We start from the raw sequence: 25299 nt of genomic DNA, 5'->3' as shown, positions 1-25299 counted from the left end.
AGGGGGAGGAATTAGAAAATGCCCTCCCAAAATTTATCTCAACTATTGAGATAGTTGTGCTATTTGAGTAATAGCATGTGTTTGATTAGGGCTGAGTTTTAATTCATATATGGGAGGTTACTGAGTCTAGATTATCTGTGAATTTCCTGCTTTTGGACTACTTAGGGGAAGTTTAGGGTTTTATTCTGTGTACATAAGTTAAAGATCAGGAAAAAAGCAAGAAGTATAATCACTTGTCTCCACTTCCAAGTCCATCTTGAAAAGCAGGGAAATTGTTTCCTTTAAATTATCCAGAAGATTTCAATTCTAGTCTTAAAACAGTCATAGAAGATATATATAAGATATATATATATATATATATATATATATATTTTAAGGTAGTTGTTTTGGAAAGTTATCAGTCTTTCACAATAGGGCTTTAGACTGAAAGTGTCATGCCTACATGAAAGTGTCATGCCCAACCATAACTAATATGAAAACAAACTGAATAAGTCCTTTCTGATAAGAATAAATTAAAAGAGAAAATTGATAGCCTTATGTGGACAGTACAAAATACTCAGCTGAAAGATTATCCTGGTTGGTGAAGAATCCTTCTAAAAAAGAAGGTCAATCAGGAATCCCTGTAGGGAAGGGGATTGTTTATCACCTTAAAGAAAAAGGTACCTGGAGGTAGAAGGGGACCAGGAAGGTAATGGTGTGTGTTTATTGCTTCTTTTGGTCATTTCTGAGTTGAATAAGCAGCAGTTTTAATTATAGTTTCTAAAAGTAGTGTGTTTTACAGCTCTTTCCAACCTTAGCAGCCTACTCTGGCTAACTGGAACAGTCCCAACTGGTTTTGTGTGCCAGTAATGCTTCTTCATGGGTAACCCTGCGTGGTTTCATTTTCCACTGTTTTGGACTAGGTATGAAAACTTCACTTGTATTTCACTTGTGTATGCACTAACAAACCTGGATGTTTTACTTGGGATTTTTATCTGCTATCTCCTTGGAAAATTTGCTAGTTTTTCTGTTTAATTTCTGAAAACATATTGCGATTTACTGCCAAACATAATGAATTTCACTGTAAGAGGAAAAATTAGAGAAGGAAATGAGTTTTCCAAATAGCTGCACTATTACTCAGCAAAAATTGCATCAATGCTAAAGCAAGGCATATGCAAATATACACAACTGTTATTGAGACCTTTGCACCTTCTTTCAGACTTTCTCCACTGCCATTCTTCAGTGCCTGCTTCTCTTCACTTGCCTATATTTGTCCTTAGTCTGGATTTTGCACGTTTTCCTTCTCAACTCTAGCCCTTTCCCTGCTTTCTCTTTACAGCTGCCATTCTTCCACAGACTGGTAACTCTGCTGTGCTGTCAACAACCAAGCGAACTCTTCACTTCCCTGTCTGCAGCCACAGAAAATGCAAGAGTTCTTGCACAGAATTTCCTCCATGCTTGTTGTGTTTACTTGCCATGGTACCAAATAGTTCAGCAGGCATTCTCCTACTAATATAAATGAGTATGTAGTTACACAGAAGTAGAGGTTTTTGAAGCATTATCAGAATTTGTAATGCGGTTTTCTTTCACTGAAGCATATTAAAAGAAAACAATAGCATATTGGTCCCCAAGTGCTTTTGAACTTACTCTGCCCTTTGTTCTCTTCCCTGTTCCTAGGGGCAAGTGTGGCACACAGCAGATTTCATCCTCTTATCATCTGGTTCTCTGAGTTCCAGAATCAAACTGATCACTACAGCTGCAATAAATAAAGTGTCTTTTCAATAAGTTATCATGCCAAATATTATTCAACATTCTTCTGGCCAGGCACAGAGTCTGATGGAAAACACCATTTTTAACTTATTGCCTCTATCATTGCAATCAAAATTGCTGAGTAATCATGGACAACAGCTACGGGAAAGAAGAATGTGAATAATGCCAAGTTGCTTGTTTTTGTTTACACTTGCAATTTGAAATAAAACTGCCTACAACAATATGATTTTCATTAATTATGAGGCACAGGCAGTGTGTTGAAAACATCAGTCTTGAAGCCTTTGAGAAATGTTAGTTTATACATCTACCTGTTCTGACATAGTGTGTCATTTCTAGTATCGTTTTTATTAACATCCAGACGTTTTTATGCAGCGTTTGATGGGATATAGATCTCATGGATTATCTAGCACATTCCATGATAGTTACCTAAATACTTCAGTTCTAGCATTTGGGAATACACTGTACTTTTATCGTACTTACTGCTTCAACCTTTTTGACTATAATGCAAAGAGAAAAATGATGGTGTGTATACTCCTCTGTGTTAAAACTGTTGCAATCCAAAAGCTGTTTTAAATGCATTCTTTCTGATTTTTTTTTTAATCTATTGTTTTTTTCTTTTTGTTTTCTTTCTCTAGGCTGAGGTTCAGCTATGCTATCTGGAAGCACAAAGAGATGCTGTTGAACAGATGTCCTTAAAGCTGTACAGCGAGCAGTACAGCAGTAGTAGCAAGCGAAAGGAAGAGTTTGCTGATATGTCAAAAGTTCACACAGTGGGAAGTAATGGGTAGGGAACTATTCTTTTTGTTGTTTTATTCTCACTGATCTGTATTTTTTTTTACATGATATACTTTTTCTTGCTTCTAGTTAACCAGGATTTTTCTTCCTGGGTCAAGAAGCAGGGGAAAACTGTCTCTATATATTTATTTTTTCATATATTAATGCAGAAATTAATGAGTTCTGGATAATTTATCTAAATCATGGTTTGTTCATGGGACTACCTAACAAAATTAATGAGTTCTGGATAATTTATCTAAATCATGGTTTGTTCATGGGACTACCTAACATTATCTAATAGCAATCCATTATTTGATTAAAAATAAATGTAACGTCCTTTCATTTCAAGCTTTTCTCCTGTTATGTCTTCATTTCTTCTGATTTCTTAGCATCTTTCAAGGAAATGTCTTTATAACTTGTTAACTCCACTGTAAGACAATTCTGGCTAACTGTAATTCTACTAGTGACTAGGAAAGTTGAATATGAAACTTTTTCTATATATATAAAAGTGTATAAATATATACACACACGCATATATGTAAGTGAACTTACAGTTCTCAGTTAAGCATCCCAGTTTTGTACATCTAGAAAGCTGCAATTTTAACTGTTTTCACGTGAGTTGGTCATCTCAGTCTGACTTAATAAATGTAAACGCATACACACATACTATACATGTAAGTGCCTATACATGTGTATATATATATAAAAATACATATATTAAAAGAACCCCTTTATTGACAACTTGAGCAAAGAATCTTGGACAGATTAATCACTGAAATGAAGTCTTGAATGGCTGCCCCTCCTTTTTTCACAACAAAGAAAATATTTTGTAGTTCTGGTTTAAGACTTTTTCTAGGAGGCTTTTAAAAAAACCCTATCTGCTAACTACTAGCTCCTCTAAATGTCACACAGACCTGTGAGTTCATAATAGTACGGGGTAAAAGCAGTTCAAAGGAGCTAACTAGTGCTCATTGTTTGGGTACATCCTCATTTGGATACAAGTTTTCTTGTAACCAGAAAATTCAGTAGAACTTTTACCTTCAATTTTGCGTTCAAGGAAAGTCACTGACCAAGACGCTCCTACCCCCATAACTTCCTTTTTCAATTGTTAACTCAGTGTTGAGGTCTTGGAAACATAGTTTTATTAAATTACCAACTGTAAAGATAAATGAGCCTTGTAAACATCCCCTCTTATTATATGGAAAGATGACTGTTTTAGAAAAGTTGATGTGGGCTAATTATGTAGGATTACTGAGATCTTGATTACATATGCAGAAATCTGTCAGATTCTCAAACACGCTAGTGCAGCTATTGCCAACCATAAAAATAATTTGTTCCGAATTGGTGTGTATATGTATATAAATGTGCACTGGGGGCTAAATGTTCAAAAACAGCTTATAATTTTGCAGCCAGAGTTGAATGTGAGCAAGACTTGAGGTTGGAATTTTGCATGGGACATAAGACAATTAGACAATAAGAGACATTTGATTTTATTGAGGATTGGGGCTATAAAGCTTTAAGCCTCATGGAAAAATCCAGTCTGTAATTCTGCGTATCATATGTGTAAAGCAGATAGTGAAGCTCTTAGCTGCATTCATTTGCACTCATAATTTCATGCTTATTACTGGCAATGGTGATCTACTGGTGTTCCCTGTTTCTGGGCTGTGGCCACCTTTCTGGGCCAGACAGGAGGCAGATAGATAGAATACCACATATTTAGCTATTATAGAAATACATGGGGGCTAAATTCAGATGGAAAACTTCCATTTGAACCAGTCTGAGGTATTGAACACAATGGAAATGCCTTTTACCTACAGATATACGGCTTTGAAAGTAAGGTTTATTCAGTATTTCCCTACTGCACAAAACATGTGGACAGAAATTCTGTAGTAGGATGAGCCAGCATCTGTTACTAGGATAAATGAGATCTCTATAGAGAACAGGGCATTCAGATAACTGGGAAAATTAGGGTATCTATCCATTAGCAGTTGTGGACATTTGGCCTAGGAGAAAGAAGAGTGCCTACACTGGGAACAAGTGTTACTGTGGATGGAGAATTGTTTATATAGTGGGGAGAAAGATTTGGGAGGTGACTTTGTGCAGGAAACAGCTAAACTCAGATAGGTAAGGTTAAGGTAGTACCTGCAGAATAAGGGGATGCCAGTTACTGTGTAAAGAAAGATGTACTGCAGAGCGTGGATGTTGCAATGACAATAGAGAGGGTTGTATGTATGGAATATAAGACGATTTTAAGGTCAGAATTTTGATCTCTCCTATATTCTCCTAATAGAAACATGTGAATGGAAAGGAGTTCCAAACAATCATGACCCAGAAACTTGAAAGAACTTTTTGTCTGGATGAATTTTTTTGGCGAGCATTTCAGTATGTTTACAGTATTTCTAAATAGCATGTGAGTTATGCTGTCAAAGAAATAATACAAACTGGAAGTGTATGTTAAACATGGGGAAAAAGGCTGATGGAAATAGCTTCACATGCCTTTTTATTTATTAATGCCACAGACGAGCTGGTTTTCTCATGAGAAAGGTGCTCATGAATTTTCATTCAAAATAATAAATTGATGTCCACATTTTAAGAAATATGTTTAGGGTTCAAGGGATTAGGCATGCAACTCTGCATATCTGATTCCCTGTTTACCAAGATAAAATATACTTCTTAATGTCATTTCAGTTATTATGTAGCTAATGATTTTAGCTTATTAACCAACAAAACCTGTATTAAGGAAGCTGTAGTTTCCTGCCCTTTAACTAACGTTATAGCCTTCTTGTTGTTAATGTTTGGGTACTTTTAATGGAGATGTTTTTTTTCCCCAGTAAACAGATGACCTAAGTTTTTTTTTTTTTTTTTTTTGGCAATCAGTGGATTTGGATAATCTACCAAAATTAGATGTTTTCTGTAGTTCTTGCATCTGCAACACAGACCCAGTATTTCAGAAGTTATGCTTTCCTTGATTCTGCCTGTGGCAATATGAAAAAGATCTGCTAAGCTCAGAAAAAAAAAATAGACTCTCAATATAAAAGAAATATTCAATATACCACAGAAATACTGACATGTACATTTTAATCTTTACCTGTCACTGATCCTACATTTGCTGGATTTTCTGAATATCTTTTTAACACCTTAATAACATAGCTTTTTCCAAATAATAATTTAATAGTAATCAGTATTTTCCATTTATATGTAAGGTGTTCATTTTAAAAACAAAGCAAAGCATTTTTTAAAAAACATCAGAGTTATTTCAGAACTATTAAGAATATAGCAAATTAAAAAAAAAAAAAAGATGTTTTTTATGCTGACGTCACTGTCTTTAAGCTCAGGAAAATAACTGCCAAAAACAGTTTGCTTAAAAATGGTCTCAGTTAACTTTATTTTAATACCCCCCCTCAAAAAAAAAAAAAAAAAAAAAAAAGAAAAAGAAATGAAAGAGGCACAGGATCTAAACTGTGGGGAAAAAAATAAATCCCTGTTACGTCCTGAATCCCTTCTTGGACTTTTTCCAATTAATACTGTTTCTCTCACTCTTTATTTTGGGTTGAGATGCTTTTTAGAACATTAGCTAGAAATCAAACTGTCCAGCTGTTTCCTAGTGCTTATTTGGGTTTTGTAAAGGTCAGGGAAAAGTGCTTTTGTGTGTCTTTAAAGGATCAATTCATTCTCTTACACCAATAAATGGACGAATTTGGACTGTAACCAAGATGTGGTTCTATAGATACAAAGCAGGTGTTTGGATCCAGCATGTGTTCTGCACATTACAGTGAAATCCCAGTCCACTTCCTGGCGCAGTCTCCAAAGGCATCCCATCCCATTCTGGCAGCAGAAGGCTATGAACATTGGATGTAAGATTTGATTCAGTCAGCTTCATATCTTAATTCAAATATTTCACTGCTGAGTGAAAACTGACCAAGTCCAACTGAATCAGTACTAATTTACATGAGATGAAATCAAGCCTCTTATATCATAAAACATATGTTTTAATAACTGCTTGTCGGTTTTATGATGCTGGGTAATACTTGGATAGAACAGAAGGGGAATAAAAGAGCCCTAGATACTGAAGATACTGAAGATACAGTGTGGTTGTACTGTTTTCAGAGGAAGGGAGGAAGAATCACTATCACTGCAAATACAGTATTCGAAATGGAGTTTAGTTTCATTTTAGTTTCAAAATGATATCTGAGCCAAATGGCTCCTGAAAGGGTAGTAAAAGTACACAAAGTACAGTGGATTAAACTAAGAGTTACTTCAGAAGCAGGAATCAACACTTGTACATTATACAAGACTTCCTTTGTTGTCAACTCATTGAAAATTATACCATAGAAGGCAAATGGCTTTTCTTTCTTCCTTCTCCTTTCTTTCTTTCTTTCTTTCTGACAGTTCTACTTGTCACAACTTTATATATAAGCTTTCAAAATTACCGTGCACATGGTACTCTAGTTAATAACAACTGAAACTGGAGTAGTATTGATAACATTAAAAACATGTTTAGTTCATTGTTTCTCTGTTGAAATACTGCTGTTTTTTTTTAATGGTGTTGCTAAAGATGCAGAAAGCTAGAAAAGTTTTTAATAATTGGAGAAATTAGCTTTAGTGGAACATGTACTATTGTTTGATCAATATGGGGCTTTTTTATACTACTGACAAGGCTTTTGTTAGTTCCAGATTTGGAGGTTTGAAGATCCCTTTTCAAGGGGTATTTTTTTGACAAATGTGCAGTTTTTAGTATGTACCTTCTGTCTTGTACCATGGTATTTTAGAAGAAGCTATGCCTTACTTATTCACTGGGCTTTCAATAGAGAATCACATTAATCCTTTTAAGCTCCTTATTCTAATGATTTATTTTGTTGAAAACCGTAGTGATCCTCCTTTGAATTTTAATGATTGCTGGCTATTCAAGGATTCATTGTTTTGACTTCCTGTCCTTACCTTTGTTTCTTACATGTCTGTAGGGAACACCTGTCTAATACTGTATCTGGCCTTAGTTCTCACTGGCTTACCATATTCACTCAAGCCTATCTTAAGGCGTTAAGTTGAAATGCTAGCTACTCATCCATGAAAATAAATGTAGGATATTTACAGAGATAGGCAGATAGACAGCAGAGGGATAGCTGAATGGATTGAGTCATTTTTCTATGAAAATAATATTTTTATATGAATTATATCAAGATGGTTGCAAAGTTTGCTTAATATAAAGTCAGCACTTTAAAAACCATTAATCAACATTATCTATGGGGGATTTCTATTTCAGAAATTTTGAAGCAAATGCAGTATGCCAACAGTTGTCAGGATTTGGCATCAGCTGCTGAATTTAGGTCATGGCACTGGCTTAAATTGGATTTCAGTTTTCATTTTCCTCCACTCTGTATAAATACAGAATGTCTCTTTAGAAATATAACTAGGAACATCATGAGTTTTCAAGAATATATTATTCTAATACAAGATTTTAACAACTACACCTTATTTATGCATAATACATTTTGTTCCTTATCTACAGCCTTTTGGACTTTGATTCAGAATACCAGGAGCTCTGGGATTGGCTGATTGACATGGAATCCATTGTGATGGACAGCCATGACCTGATGATGTCAGAGGAGCAGCAGCAGCATCTTTACAAGGTTAGCGCTACCGTTACTGCCTTTACCTAGCTATAGAAGATCTGATTAGCTTGACAAGTCTTTCTCTCACAGGATATCGCTGCGTTCATTGTATGTATCATGGTGTCTATTAGAATTCCCTTCCCTGTCCCCAACCTCATTTCCATCCCCAGTGCGCTGACAGGCTGCACCGACATCATAATTGCAAGAAAGTTCCCTTTATCACATTCTATTTGGTGTAATTCTATAGAAGGACAAAGATTTGTCTTCAAGATGAATAGAAATAAATGAAACTGCATTAATAAATAGACTGAAACAAAATGAAGGAAAAAAATGAAATGGTAGCATTTAACAAAATGTGTTTTGATTGGAGCTTTCAGCTGGATTTTTATCCACCTTTCAGACCTCTTCTGGGAAGAAAGAAATTTGCCTTGATTTTGGTTTGCTGCTGCCAGAATGCAGGACTTTTCCCATTTAATTTTATTAGTTATGCATAAAGCAGACATTGTCATGTTAAGTCATCACACTTGTGATTTCAGCAAAATGATTTTGGACTTGCGTATTGATTAGAGAGTCTTCATGTATCTACAAAAGATGTGTATATACATACACACACACACACAGTCACACATGCAGATTATTATATTTATCATGGTAGCGTTAGCCCAGAAGCTTTGTCACTTCTTCTAGAGTACTTTTAGGAAGTTGCCCAAAATGCATGGATTTGATCTAAAACTGTTTCAGGCTTCGCTGTGTGTCTGAGAAGCTATAGTCCATGGGAATGAGGGGCAGTGGGGAAAAGAAAGGAGGGGCTTTTGACAGAAATATCAGGCTGCAGTAAATCTTCCTCATTTAGGCAATTTTTATTGGAGTAATTCTGACAGTTGTCATCCTTGAATTGCTTTGAGCATATGGCATATTTCAAAGAGCAGATTGTGAATCATAAAAAATAAAATTAATAACTAACCACAGAATCAGCAACAGTATAATGACAAGAAACAACTACCCTCTAGCTTTTTTTTATTTCTTATCGAATAAATGGTACATTCAAGGTCAAATAGAAGTTGTTTTCTTTCTTCTATGATTGCACAATTTGATAATTTATTAAATATAATTTAGTTTTTCTTGTTTTGGCATCCTATTTTCTTGATGTCTGTCTTGCATTTTATTCTAATTTTAGTCCTTTTATTTAAAATACCTGGTGAAAAAGCATTGCCAAACAAGTTAAAATATGGTTAGGAATGGAAATATGGTTCAGGTCTGAACTATTTTAGGCTGCAAGTGAGTTTAATTCCGTAATCTCTATTTCTTGATTTGTCAATCATTTCTTATTTTCACTAATGTATTTTTTCTAACTTTCTAAATACTTAATCAGATTAGTCACACATTAACAGTCCTGGCCCTGTCTAGGCTTAGAAATAAGCAATATCAGAATTGGGTAAAAAGTTTCTTGCAAGTCTAAAACAGTGTGTTTTGGTAGTGCCTGTCCGTATATGACCAGCTTGTACCATGCCTAATCTAGCTACTAGTTTTAGTCCTACACTAATAAATAAATAAATAAAAATCAATAAGCATAAATCAAAGTTTAAGAAAAAAAGTCCACCCATCGATATGAGAAGCAACAGGGCATAAGCAGCCAGCCCAAGTATACTGGGTGCTATTTAGGATACTTCCCTTTCTGATATCCAAATGTAGCCATTAAAAATAATTATAGATGGTCAGGCATAGTGAGAATAATAAAAGAGGGCAGTAATTTATGACTTAGTTGGCAGTAGAGTATGGTGGCAAAATGAGGAATACTGTTTATCCAAACTGGGAAGTAACGGTCTCTCATTATTACCAAATTCTGTCTTACGATGTGTGTGACACTTCTGAAAGCAGAAAGTTTGTGTCAAAGGGACTGTGTGTTTGCTCTACAGTTTCCACAGTGATGGCATCTGCTAATTAATAGAGCCCCCATCTCAAAAGTACTGACAACTGCAAAACCACTTGTAGAAGGGTAGAAACAGACTGCTTACCCTCTCACAGTGAATACTCTGAGTATACCTTTCCAGTGAAAGCAGCAAGCAAATTGCTAGGGACAGAAGGAAAGACTTAAGCAACTAGAAATGTGCAGTTTGGTTAAGAGATGGCTAAGGTGTGTCCATAAACCAGGATGAGTATTTGCAGGTAATATAAAAGGCTTGAAAGAATAGCATTAAGATCTGTTAGCCTTTCAATGGAAAAAAAATTAAAAACCTCCTAAAGAACTGTTGAAAGCCCCATAATTTCAGACATTTAAAAGTAGACAAAAGAAAACATTAGCAAATATGATTGAGGGAATAATTATACACTAGAAAAAGAGAGGTCAGATAAATCAGTAGGTCTTTATCATCCTTAATTTCAGAGACTCAAGTAAAAGAATGAATCATGCCCTCAGAATATATATATATATATATATTTTATATATATATATATATTTTAAACTATCCCAGTAAACCTCTTGTGTAATCATTAGTGACACCCTTTTTATTTGGAGGGTTTCGTACAGAGTGGTGGATGGTCTAGTGCTCACAGCAATGGGACACCAGCACTGCTTACACTTCACTGTGAACACGGCCCTTCTACTCTGTAGGGAAAGAAATCCGTAAAGAGAAATTCAAGCAGCTATTATTATCAGAATACCTCAAAGATGTGTGGTGTTATGAAAACATAGGTCTTGCTTTAGTCATTCTTTATCAGCTACAGTTTCAAACACAAACCTGCTAATTGCACTCTCTGCATTTTGGTGGATTCTCCTAAACCCACAGATCCCTCTTCTCAGTTATTGAGCTGACAAGTAATTGCACATCTGAGCCAGCTCAGCAAGCCGTCTCTGCCAGGGAACCTGCTGTGGTATCACTATTACCAACAGTAATCACTGCCCCTAAGGAGTCTATGAATGGGAAGGAGCAATGATAAAACAGGTAAATCGGAAGGGAAAAGCATACATTAAAGCAGCATAACATAATATATAAATGCTAAAATTGCATATGGGAAAATAAAATGTATTTTCACGGTTAGACTATTTTCCCAGTACTCTATTTTCAGATTTAATATAGATTTAAGTCAACTCTCAACTTAATTTTGTTTTGTGATATTCCAGGAGCTTCATGGTTTTTTATTAGGATCCTTATTAACTCTCTTTAACTATGTTGTATTTTGCCCTTAATATAAGAGGAGTAGCACAGCCATTTTTTTTTTAATTCTGAATATGTATGCTGACTTTCCCTAGATTTCCGAGATTTTAGTGCAAAGACTTGCAAAAATAGAAAACTATTCTTCCTTCGTTTTCCTCCCTGTGCTCCCCTGCAGCCCTAAATGATTTCAGCTTTACACTCTTAAACTAGCTAATGGTTTTGAAAATCAACTGGTGTTTGATGGGATGGCGGTCACGGAATGCACAACTTGCAGTTTATTTGTCCTCTGATGCTCTATCTACTAACTAAGAAAAAACTGAAAGTAGCATTCCCCCCCTCCCCCTCCCTTTTTTTTTTTTTTGGACTCTCACTTCTTTGTACTGTGGTAATAGCTCAGTTTAATGCCAAATGTATCATGTTTATTTCATTTTAATCTACTGCATGTGAGCCTGATCTCATAAGCTCTGAGTACACAGAACTTGCATTGACTTCAGCTGTATTCATGTGCCGTTTCTGGAGGATCAAACCCAAAGAATTTAAACTCTGCTAATTAGCCCTTTAGTGAGAACTTGAGTAATTCTGTACCTTGAACGTTCAAAAATGAAGCAAGTCGGTATTTACTGGAAATGTGGACATTAGAAATGAGTATACTAGGCAGAAGCGTTAATGATAATTCTTTCCATTTCCCTCAGAAGATTAATTGCAAAACTTAATTGTGTTAGATTAAAACCCCATTCAAATAAGTAGAGCATGATTGTTCAGACTGTTAGCATGTTTGAATAAAATTAACTAAACATTTTAAAATATCAAATAAAAGAAATTGTATTTTCCTGTTTGGTTACAAGTGATGTATGTTGTTTTTAATACGAACTGCTTAAGCCGTAAGTCTTGAACTAATAACTTCTCAGATAGATGGAAAACCCTGCTACTTCTGTAGCAGCGCAGAGATTTTGGAGAAATGTAGTTGACGCGGCTTTAGGACAGGTTAACTACGAAACCATTTCATCAGCAGGAAGCGGCTCTCGGTATTAAATCCCATTACAACGCACCTCAAAAGAGAAGGATACCTTTCAAAAAAAAAAAAAAAAAAGTGGAGGGAAAAACCTCCGGCAGCAGTTTTGGTTTCTCTCCTGGAGGCTGTCGCCCTCGCGAAGGTGCAGCGCCTTCTCTCCTCTGGGTGTGCTGCTGCTCCATTGTGCCGCTCCCTGGCGCGGCGGGCTGTGGCCCCGAGTGGATCAAACAAACCGTGGTGAAAGTTTCCCTCATTTGCATCACTTCTAGACAGCCCTGTCGTACTCTTTGCTGACAGGAAATCACTGTCTTTGTCACCTTTTTTCAGTGATCTCCTTTTGGCAGAGATCGGCCATGTGACCAGGATTAATCACAACAACAGCTCTGGCTCCGAACTCAATGACATGTTTTCCTCAGCACTTCAATAATGGTGTAGAGGAGTCAGTAGGAAATGACTACATTAATTTCAGAGTGAAAAGATAATTAACACTTAAGGACTAGTGCTATAACCTATGGAGCTATTATTCAAATTAAAACTAATTTATTAAAAACTTGTGAAAAAAACCTGTCCTTTAAAGCAACTGTTAAAATCATCTTGCAAGAGTCCCCGAGTTTAACGAGAGGAATGAACTATATTTAACACAGGAATATAAATACTGAGAAACTTCACCATTTGAAACTGGAGGCTGAAGTATGTAAAGTGCTTACTTAGATGATATGAATAGGATACTGGCAAACAAAAGCAGCAGTGTGCTCCTAGAATGCTGTGCTTAAAGGAGTTTCCTTGGCAACAGAAATGCAGTTCCAAAAGTAGACAGAAGTTTCCTCAGAAAACATACTATTAATAACAACCTTCCGGAACAACTTGGAACAATTTGACTACTTGGCAATAATAATGCCAAGTGTTCTGCAAATTAATCTAACACATAACACTTATATGTTTCTCTTGCCCGTAATTCTCCTGAACCGGAGGACCGAGTTCTCTTCAGGCGGAGGATACAAATGTGCGAAGCAGTTCCAAATGCTGCTGAAATAGAAAGAGGGCTCAGACAGCAGCAGCCTAGAAGGATCAATTAATGTGCTTCGTATCATTTTAACTTGTAAAACAGATTAGTTTAATTGGATTACTTTGTTCCATTTAAAACAAGTCCTGCGTACCTACTGAAGCCGCATTGTAGTTCAGTCTTTATTTCAAGCAGATTTTCCATATAAAGAAAACTTATTAAAAGATTAACAGCCTGAAGAGTGATATATTTGGACAATATGCTTAGGGGATTGGTTATAAATGAGAAAACGTGAAGATTTTTGCTCCTACGATGCGTATTCTGCATGGTCCGTACTGCCTTCTGTCTGTCTAGTGATCTGTCAGTGCCAGCACCGAGCTGCTAAAGCAGTCGGGGGAGAAGATGGTGATCGTCACTTTGGAGGAAGCTCTCAGCACACGGCAGGATTAAGCTCCTTGTAGGTAGTAACTACAAATCTGCTACGCATGCACTATTTTTAGATATGTCATCATTTCTGTATGAGCCAAGAGAATAAACTAATTTCGGATTTGCCTTGCCAATAAGAATCATTAGAGTTCCACTAAAGGCCATAAGTTTACTAGACAGGAAAGGTAGACTGTGCTACTGCCTCGACTTTTCCTGAAATCTTGGATCTAAAGGTTAAAAGTAATCAATATCTCATTGTGCAGCCTGATAATAAGTAATAACCATGATGTTAAAATCAGATAACACTTCGGTGTGTTGACCCATTTGGGAAGGGTTTTTTTAATTGCAATCAGAATAGTCATTATAGTTTGCTAATAAACTTTTTGGCTAGCTTGCAAAAATTGCCATCTTTTTTGAAATATGACTAATACTATTAACAAATTATGCCCCAAATTATTACCCAATGTGAAAGCTTTTATTTTATCTGATGAAACATATGTAATTATTTTTTAAATTAATAGGGAAAGATAATTCTGCTAAATAATATCAATGAAGATACTCAGTAGCAATAGTAAATTACAGTACTTATGTCTTCATATATGGATTGCTACTTGCCTCAGTAGAAGCTATTCATGGTAGTATGTTTTTAACTGTCATGCAGAATAAAATAACTGAGCTAAGTTTTGCAGAAAACTCAGAGGTCAGTTACTGTTCTTCTTGAAGTTCAGTAATCTCCATGTACTCAGCTGGATTTTTTTTTCAACAGATTGAGAGCCTCTGCAGCGTTCCACGCTAGGTAGGAAAATTGACTGTTTTGTATGAGAGGTCTCAAAAATATCTGACACCCCACGCAGCAATAAAAGTCTGACTGTTATTAGGGTATCAACTAAAGGATCTGACACAGCAAAGCTTCCTGGTCTGTTATTGCAGGGTGTGATGAAATTGGTTAACTTTTTCTGCGCAAGTATTTTCACTTCAGTTGCGCTGGAGAACAGAGTAAAAACTCCTTTGTGACACATACTATAACAACCAGTTTATTTTTCAGTGGTCCATATGTTTAACTTTGTAATACGGTTAAATTCCTTGTTACCTCTGGCAAATTCTATATTTTAAAAAGCCGCATATAAAATTATTGTTGGCAGAAAGTCATATTTAAAGCAGATAAATGTTAAGTTTTAATGTCTTGTATAATTACAATAGGAAACACTGATGACCATGTCTACAGAATTACAAAGTAAGCTTAGGGAATGGGTAAAGAAAGAATATAAAAATATTTTTACATTTTCTTGGTTGCTTCCATAATACGTTTCAAGTGTAAACATGCATTTTTAAAGATAGCGTTATAATTTCTACTGAGAAGACTGCCTATATTTCTAAAAGAAGTGGCTTCATGCATTTCACAAGAGTAAGAGGGTGGTTTCTCCCATTTCTTCCCAGCATGACATTGAAGATGAACTTCACATTGTAGCAAAGCAGTATTTACTGAGCTTGTAGCAAAAGCCAGCACAGCTTTTGGGAGATTAAAGCAGTGTGTCTAGAATGAAAGAGGCATTCGACTTCAAACAAAAGTAAATGTGTACCACATAGCTGTCATCACCATTCCTTACTACAGCTGCAAAATGTGGACAATTTACAGTCATCACGTCAAGCATCTTAGTCAACTCCACATGCTCTGTCTTTGTGCCCTTGGTGGTATAAAATGGTAGGATAAGGTCCCAAGCACTGAGACCTTAAAGCTTTGTCAAATACTCAGCAGTGAAGCAATGGTCTGGCACACTCAGCTATGGTGGTTTGAGTGCATATGTCCAGCAGTAAATTGCCCCAAACCATTTTCTGTTCAACAAGCATTTTATTTTTCATTTATTTTTTTATTTTTTTTAAAAAGGGGGGGGGGGGGGTAATATCACCTTAATTCACCCAATGGGTGATGAAAATTACCACCTTCATTGCTTTCTATATTCTAGGACTGCATAGCATCCAAACAAGTTAGAAAGGGCTCAAGATTAGTGTCAGATATACTAAATTATTATTGACCTAATCTTTGGATCAAGGATCCCTAATAAATGGTATTACCCTTGTGCTGTTATACTTGCAGTCAAACACTGGGCACACCAGTACTGGTGCTGCAATGTTCTTCCATCCCCTGAACAGAATAAAGAGGCCATATGGTGTCCCAAAACATGCGTGTGTTCTGGTTTACATGTTCTTAGCACGACCTCTCAAAAATTTATCATTTGGTTTAAAGGAGTTTAGGTTATCTGTATTTTCTTGTTTCCTGACACAGTGGATCACATGCAGACCACATGTAAGTCCTAAGAGCTGCCTGCTCTGAGGCTAGTATTTAATGTATTATCATAGGGTTTAGGATTCTAGGGACATATTTTCAAAGCTGAACATTGAAATTGGCTTGTTTGGCTTTAATAAAGTCAATATGAGTCAGCTGACTAAAAAAATCTTGTACAGTCATTTTGGAATTTGCACTCACAATTCACTCATAAAATCTCATATACAATAATGCCAAATAAGGAAGAACAGCCCTCTATGTAGAAATTTGAAGAAGACAGGACTGATTTCTCTTTATCGCACTGTATCCCAGAGCCTTTTGTCTACATTCCACAGCCATTGTTCTGGGTTGCAAAACCATATATTACCAATTAAAATTGGTAGTATTTAAATACATTTAATTTAATTTAAATAAATTAAAATAAGTATGTAACATAGAAATAGCTCAATCAGGTCAGAGAACAGTGAATCTTACTTGATTCTCTAAATATTGTCTTATCATGAGGTTGTCCAGCAATCCTGACCCCCATCAGCTTAGAGAAGTCCATAGAGCATGCTGCCTTGAGCTGTTCCACAGCCGGAGCCCCACTCAGTGAAGAGCCATCTTCTGTGTGGTGCACGTGCAAGTGTCTGTCCTAAAGCTACCTTCTACTAGTCTAATTTGATGCCCTATAGTATTTTTTATTGGAAAATATAGTGAATAATATATAGAAGTAAGACAGAAATAGGACAGTGACAACATAATTTTTGACTGTGTATGTGAACAAGTTTGTGGTTTTTGTAGCAGGCTGGTGGATTGGGATTTTTTAGTGGGATCCAGAGAAAAAATTCACTAGTGCCTTAGATGACAGCAAACACCTATGGGGCAAAAGTATTACCCTATTTCTCATGTTACTTGCCAAATTTTAATTTGTTTTCCTATATTTTCACATCATTCCACAGGAGAAAATATATCAATGTTTTCTAAACTCATAGAAATTATGTGTTTTATCCATGATATTTTGCTTCAGAAACATAATAACAGGAAATACTATTTTATTTCCCAATTACTATTCCTCAGTATACCTCATAAATAATTGATATTGTAATGTTTCTTATTAAAAATAAACAAAACCCAAATGAACACAGAAAACCTTGTTACCAGGTTTTCCAGATGAACCCTAAATTCACTGAATCTCAATAAACTTGCAGTTGCATTACATTCAATGCATACATAGCAAAATCATAAAAAATAAGTTACAGTGAAGTATACCAGTTTACAATCTCCCAAATTTTTATTTGTATTTTTTACTTTTATAAATACTTTTATTAGATATGTGTTCTTTAAATGCAATATATACAAATATAAAATATTTATATTTCGTTGTATAAGCGTGTAACCATTTTACAAACTTAAGTTTAGGTGATTGTTTTGCTTTGTGAGTATACATTTTAATACATTTTACTAAAAATAGCTCCAGTATTTTGTGCTAAATTCTCCTCCTAACAAGGTAAAATGAGCAATCATTATAATTTCATTCACAGTTGTTGCAGTCGTAGTTGCATCAGGTCCAATGGGGTCCTGGGGTAGGTTCCAGCCAGCTCCTGTGGCCAGTGGGAAATGCCTGTGGCTCTTCCTAACCATTCGTGGGTGCTGATATTTTAGCATTGCAGAAAACATGGTTGCTATAGAATTGCAGTAATCACAAACTGTAAATATTAAGTTTGTTTCTATGGAGAGGTGCTTTTGGGGGAAGACAGCAGTTGCGCCCTTCAGTCGTCATTGTTGCAGCATAATCGGTGCCATTGCAGATTTGCAGAACATACTCCAGCTGGGTCACAGTGCAGACCAGCAACACATGTTGCTGCAGGGAAAACTATGGGCCAGTTATAGTTTGAACAGTGATGCGCTGGGAGAAGGGGTCATCTGTGAAGACTAATTTAGACTGCTAAGAGAGCTAAGTAGACCAGTCTATAAGAAATAGAGGCTTCTCCAAGGGGTGATTCAGGGCAGAAGCTTAAGTTAAGCACTCTGAAATAGTTTCAGAAGAAACCTTTTCTCTCTTCTCTCTCCACTGATTGTATAAAGGGGTTATGAAGATCAGCCTCTCTCAGCATTACTTCTCACTGACTTTCTCAGTTATCATGAAAAGAGTTTTTTTTTAGTACCATTGTGTCACGTCTATGCAATATTCCAGTTTGAAACCCTGCTGTGATGCATCCAGAATTTGACAGACGTTACACTGCCGTTTGATCATCTCTGCTTTACCAATTGATTTTGCTTAGAAATGGGAGATGATGGATAAAGAATTTCTGTTAGAGTTTTTCAGGTGGTAACTTTCTAAAGGTGAACATTTGTCTTTTTGAATGACGTATTGAGACTGACATACATGTTTTTTTGCTGGCCATCATCAAGGAGGACTATGTGTCTGCTAGGGAAGTGGAAGAACAGTAATTGTCAAGACCTCTTAGATTCTTAGCATGCGTGGAGAGATCAAATTAACACCATCAGCTGTGAGAAGTAGTTTGTCCCATGATCCCACTTTGCTGTTTTAGAAAGTTAATCTGTAGTGTTTTGTTTTGATTTTTCAGTAAGCATATCTAATTTAAACTTGGGTTTCATTTTTTACCAGCAAGTCAATAATCAAATGCCTCATAGTGTGAGTATGGAAGACTTTTGCCTTTCTTTTCCCAGGTCTCAGGAAAAAGACAAAAAGCAAAAAAAAAAAAAAAAAAAAGGCAAAAACAACAACAACAACAAAAAAAAAACACAGAAAAACCAAACCACAAACAGAAAAGCTTTCTTTCTGAAAATATGCAGTTTCCTTATTGCTTCAGCTTAGGTCAAATAGAATATGTAGAATATGTACAGTATGTAGAATATGTAAGGTGTTAATTACCAGAATGCCAGAGGCTGAAATGTGTAATAGTTAAAATAAACAATAGGGGTGGGGAGGTGGAGGGGGAAGAGAGAGAGGAAGAGGACAAAATAGGTGAAGAAAATCACCCCTCTTGTACCTTTGCCTCTGTGTGCTGAGATAGGGACCTTTCTATCCATTTCTCCTTCATCTAATATTAATGGCTAAATAGTCTCTGTGTTGTTAGTTTCCTGGCTATTAGAGAGTAAAATTCATAACATACCTACTGAAATTAGAGGCCGTACAGCAGTTCCTCATCAACCCATGTATTCACACTGCAGATAGATAACTAACTTACTGTGATCAGAGAATTAGACAAAAGGGAGCAGGTTTCATTGCTGATGAAAACTACTGGCCTGGCCTCCCTGGGCCCACCAAATTTCAAGAGTCAGTGAAGGTAGTAAACAAAGAATTAGTTTAAGACTAGAAATGTTAAGTAGTTTCCTCATATTTCCCCAAATGTAGCACATGAGATCTGGGATAACAGTTACATTAGACAGGAAGGTAGTATCTGTGAATACCCAGATAAAATACACCTAAAAATCATCTAATATAGCTTGCATGATTCTGAGCACCAGAAAAACTGGAACTCCAGATAAAAAGCGCTTTGCTTTGAGGCAATGGGAACAACGTCTTAGTCTCTAAAAAGAATTGATCAGAATGACAAATATAATTCAAAGTAAATACGAAGCTATAAAAAGGTTTACTTAACCAGTGCCAGAAACATAAAAGGGGATATGGTATGGCGCCAAGAACTGGAGTGCCCATGTGTAACTGAAGACATAAAACATTTCGTAATTATATCTCTTCCCCGGGATCTCTTGTGAAATACACAATTCTCATTCACAGGGAAGATTTCAGAGTAAAGCAAGTCGAATGTATACTTCCAAATAGTGGCCAAACTATCCAGAGAAGTGCCAAAAGACAAACAGCAGAACACACACATAGATATAAGTCAAAAGAACACGTGAAGCAGGGCAGATTCAGATCAGCTGAAAATGTAGGCGTTTTAGTGCAACATATGTAGTTGAACAGGCATTGTGAAAAGTAGAAAGAAAAATGTTTTTGTAAAAAAAAGCCCCATGCAGGCAGATTGAATATTGCAGTTACCTTTGAAATTAAAATATAGTGTGTGAAACCACAGAGAATTTAAGGTTTTAATGAAGAAGGAGATATCTGTAATGTGACTTAAGCAGATCTAAAGATTCTCAGTGTTCTGGCAATGCATAAGGCTGCCAGGCATTCAATTGCTATATTTGCAACTATGCTATTAGATCAATGACTAATTTGATACCAGCTGGATTGTGGAGCCAGCTGCAGTGCAACACTGATAAGGAGCAAAATTAGACTGGAGAGATGCAACCAAGCACTGCAGATGTGCAATGAAATCATGATGAGGCCAGTGGATTAAATGTAGTCAGTCCATAAGGAACCCCTGAAATAAGAGATATAATCACTTAAAGTTTACAATGGTTGTTTTACAGGAATTCTGTACGCTGGTGGCCATACATCTGTACAAGCTCTGGTTTCAGTTGCAAAGCAGTATTCAAAGCAGTATCTGAAAGAAACAGGACAGTTGCTGTTTCCTCTCTAGCATTCTAGCTGAATATAATACTTTTGAAGATGACCACTTGATGTTAAGTTGAAGATAGCACAAAACCCCACAAATCACCCTAGAGTTCCCCGAGACAGAATTCTGTGAGTCTACTGAAACTGCTGAAAAAGGAAATGTGGCAAAGTAGAGATCGTGAAGCCACAGAAACTAAGGCAGACTGGATCTGTCTTAGCGGCAGACCTGCTAGTGATCTGCTAGTGGTCAGAAACCATTAAACTGTCCTCCAAATCATTGAACTGAAAGCCTGGGACATTTTTTTTTTTCTTCACAGTGAAAATGTTCACTGTGATGTCAAATACAAAATTGGCATATTGAGATACCAGTCCTTTAATAGTACAACTATTTCAAGGGAGTGAGCTATGGCATCCTTCTTTAGAGAAGTGAATCCCTTTGCAGAACTGTGGAGCTTTACAGAAATCTCCTAGTGATACAGAGCTCCTGTTAGCTCCTCTGTTGTTGTTCCCCACACCACAGTCGAAATAGCGAATGCACATAGGGGTAAGTAAAAATGAAAATAGCATTCCTTCTGACACAGATCACCAAGTGTGGAAAAGGCCCCAGTGACAACTAGCAGCTGGAATACGAGAGTGAAGGCTGATTTATATGACCCAATTGCCATTTTATTGTTGGCTTAATCCAAGGGTGAGAGAAGCACTATAGATAGTAAAAATTTCTTTCTTTCACTTTTCTTTAGATCTTAAGATCATAGGTTCAGGGAATACCACACTGGACTTTCTACACTAGAGCCTCACTTAACATACATAGATTGTCCCTGAGAGGAGTAGGAGCTCTTGGATCCCAGCAGGAAATGGGAATTAGAGGCAAAATACTGTGCATCAGCTGATCATTGCAAAGAAGTGGCTTCTAGCCCTGGTTTCTGAAATCAGTGAAACAATGAATTTCTGTCTTGCCCAGAAGCGACAGCACAGCTTGCTCCCTTCACATGCACAGTGCACTATTCTTCCAGAAGAGACAATGTACCGTGCGTTATCTGATGGGCAGTGTCTCACCTCTGAGACACAACCTGCTGCCTCTGGCTACTGATGGACCCACACCCACAACTATTATTTTTTTTGGTCTCAATTCAATGCTGGTTGTATTTCTACTGATTAATGAACAGTAGTGACTCTTCTCTAAAAATTGATGAACAAAGTAGAGTACTTGGTATAGGTGCAAAGTAAAGAGGATGCAGTTTGTTTAAAGATAAATAAATGCATTTACTTCAGTTGCCTGTAAGATACGTATCTGTATACATGTATTTTGTCTAACAGCACAAATACAAAGTAAGTGAGCTTAGCTATTCCTGGCACATTTCAAAGTTACAGTATTAAAATGTTAAGCAATAAAAATGTGTATTTCATGGAAAATGTTTATGTCTGGCTCACATTAATTAAAATTCTACTCGTCCTGTTAGAAGCAAGTTTAAAAGGGAGGTAGAACATTGCTGGCCAATAGCATTGGGCAATAACAAGCAGAACTAATTATTGGTGGGGTAGGTGACATATGTGTGAAGAGTTTTTTGCATCTCTTTTAAAAGCAACGTGTCTCACAAGGTATTTCTTGGCTGAACTGCAGGGTATTCTCTCTATGTAGACTGACCATTTCCACAGACAATGATCTTCATGGCCATAGTAAACCAGCAGGTAGGAAATCCTCACTTTGGTGCTGAGGTGTGCTCAGATGACAGCTAAAATGTTCTGCTTTGTCCCTGCACGTTTAAATAGCAAAGAAGTATATTTTCCACACTTTACCAGGTGAATTCTTGCCAGAAAATGAATCTTGTATGTGCTTCCTTCCCTTCAAACCAGTCACTATTATAATAACTTGCATATCATTTAAAGCTGTTGTGCTCATGGTGCCTGTATGTTCTGAACATTTCCTCCGTATTTGGATAACCTCACAATATGGCGAACTAGAGTGATGGCAGACCTTCTGATGGTTTAGGCATTTGGTTTGATTAAAATCAGCATAGACCATTTGGATCATGCATGTGATTTGTTTGTAAATTTGATGTAGAGGTCTTATGAGAAAAGGTTTTTATATTGATATTATGGTTTTATAAGGCTAAAAATAGCCTCAAACTCCTAACATTTCCAGTCACATGCACACTGCTTTGCTCTCTGGTGCTTTCTAATTTATTCACTCCTGAAGAATATGCTTCCTCCTCAGGTTCTTCAGCAATTGTTGCATCTTTCATTTTAGTTCTTTTTGTACATATGTCTTACAGCTTGGTGACTTAATCTGCCAGGGCTAGAATTTGCTATCCTAGTGCTATAGATGTTAATACCAGCAGATTCTGATCAAACCCGACAGATCATGTTCTGACTCTTAGTTGTCAGGTCATTCAACAATTGAGGATCTTTCCAAAGTTTTTACCCTAAACTCATCTATTCAGACATCTCAGCTACTTGCCACTAGACAGCAGTTGCCTTACATTTCATATCAACTTCTTTGGTAAGTCTGAATCTACAGCATGGACAGTAACTTGCACTGGTGCCTGTTGACATTGGTTTGGATGGCTGTAAGATATTTTGACCCCGATCTGTGGACATTGTAATCTCAGTTCCTGCGTCCTTCAAAGTAGTGGGCTGGCCAATGTGTTTTTACGTACCCTGTGTTCAAGCTTCCCAGGGAAGCTCCTACAAGACAGTTATGAGTCTTATCAAGGGAACGGAGAAGCACAGTGTGATAGGCTGAGCTGTGGGGGAACCTCATTTTCTAAAGTGTCATGGGAAAAGACTAGGAACTTAACTTATGAGCACCTTCAGCGCAAGAAAACGTTGCTCAACCAACCTCAGTATCTTGCCTCAAGCAGTGACCACTCCCTGAAAGCCTAAGATAAGGTAAAGAAAAACTCTTTTATATATTCCTACTTTAGTTCTAATAGGCTTTAATTGGTGGAGTTTATGCATTTATTTCATGTTCTTACGTCCTTCGTAGGGTCCTCTAATTTTTAGTTTAAAGTGGATAATTAGGTTATTTGACCACCAGGTGGCCTGCTACACTGTGTTGTTCGGTGCATGTCCGGACTCATGTCTTGGGAAGGGTGTGCAATAATATTTATTGAAACTTCTATTGTTAGAGGGTATTATTCTGTGACTGCAAGCATGGCATTTGTAATCTTACTTTGGTCTTTTTTGTTGTACCAGTCAAATGTAAATGTATTCATACCAGTGAGAATTTTTCAGGGCTAACTGAAAAGGTTGCAAAATTAACAAACATGTAGAATATCCTTAAAGATTTTTATACGGTTTAAATGTCCAACCCTTTTCTTAAGTGCTTAATGGCTTTACCAAAGGACAGTTAACTTCTTCCTCTGCCATTTCTTCCACACTTTATTAAAGAAGCAAAGAATAAAATCAATGCAATGGCAATTCTTCAAACATCAGTACCAAATGCCAATCACCAATGAGCTGGAAAAATTATCCTTAATAGGGTTAATGTAGTGCTAGTGTAGCTTCTTAATGTACAAAAGCTCTATAGCCTGTTCTGAAATATGTATTCATTACTTTAATTTCGTTAAATTTCAGTTCTATAGCAACATATTATATCTCCAGCATAATAGCTAAGAAAATGACCTAACGTAGTTGATTCAGATGCAGATTTGAAAAAAAAAAAACAAACACATAACCTAGTACTATTAGGAACATGGAGGCAGGCAACAAGGTAGACTTTTTATTATTATTTTTAGAATTGTCACTAATTATAAAATGATAATTATAAAATGATTTTTTACACTATGAAGCACAAGTTTGGGTAAAACAATTTATTTTATTAAAATAAAGGTACCACTCATGACAGTTATGTCACCATAAAAATCAGTCACTTACTTTTCCTGATATTCTCAACAGAATATCTTCCTTAAAAAAAATCTGAATATTGCAGCATAAGTGATGGGGTCTTGTTCTCTTCCCGTCAGCCTTTTCTCATTCTTTTTTCTTCAATTTTCTATTTTCATTTGGAATTACTAAATTCCCTACATATGCAGCATAGTACAGCAAATGTTTGTTGACTAGGCAGAGAACGGTTAAATTTGAAGGCACTGATACACATTATTTTAAGTGTATAGCTTGTCTAAATGGGCACAGACCTTTCTAATTTGTATTTGAACTGCCACACAGCTATCATGGCATGCATGGTTACCAGGATAAGTTGACCACAAAAGCAGGACCAGAATGTCTTGAGAGAATGCCAGAAAAAGAAAAGTTTGTAAGGCTACCCTAGTGTTCTCTACAGCTGAAGTAGATTCAAAATAGCCTGAATTTGCTTCATATTATTTCAGGACTGGTTTTGTGTCCTGATATTTCCTGTTGCTACGGTCCTTAGAAAAATTCCTTCTCAGATATATGCATATATTTTCAAGACATGTCTTTTTCATCTTTTTTTTTTTTTAACATAGAATTCAGACATAAGTGTAGGAATAATTTGCCAATATCTAAACCAATATCTAAATCAATGCATTGAAAGCATTATATGTGTTTGAATATCGATAACCACCAGTTTATCAGACTGCTTAGGGCATGAAGATTAGCATTTAATTGAAGCAGCATAAGTCAACAGGAGGGTGTTTGTTGTTGTTGTTGTTGTTGTTGTTTTTTCTTAAATTCACTTCTACAGTTTCATTGTAGTATTTTTATAGAACTATATTTTTATTTATTTATTTATTTGTTTGTTTAATTGCTGAAAGGTTCTATTAATATACAGGCCTTTAACTGTATGCTCGTTTCAGAGAAGCTTATTGCACAATGCTAAACAGAATGCTAAGCAGATTCCCTA

General features: G+C 36.3%; 1 protein-coding gene across 4 annotated transcripts in view; it reads left to right on the top strand.

The window, feature by feature from the left end:
* The window catches only part of AKAP6 (A-kinase anchoring protein 6), a 271026-nt gene that overhangs the window by 180526 nt on the left and 65201 nt on the right, over positions 1-25299 (top strand). For all 4 annotated transcript variants that reach the window (XM_035552112.2, XM_050710844.1, XM_035552114.2 and 1 more), the window contains 2 exons: positions 2385-2533; positions 8030-8150. In XM_035552112.2, the coding sequence (XP_035408005.1) occupies positions 2385-2533; positions 8030-8150 (270 nt within the window). The remainder of the gene's footprint in view (positions 1-2384; positions 2534-8029; positions 8151-25299) is intronic.

Source organism: Cygnus atratus, chromosome 5, assembly GCF_013377495.2.
Source record: "Cygnus atratus isolate AKBS03 ecotype Queensland, Australia chromosome 5, CAtr_DNAZoo_HiC_assembly, whole genome shotgun sequence".
Lineage (NCBI taxonomy): Eukaryota > Metazoa > Chordata > Aves > Anseriformes > Anatidae > Cygnus > Cygnus atratus.
The sequence above is the reverse complement of the archived record's forward strand: the minus strand, read 5'-3'. Positions and strand labels throughout refer to the sequence as shown.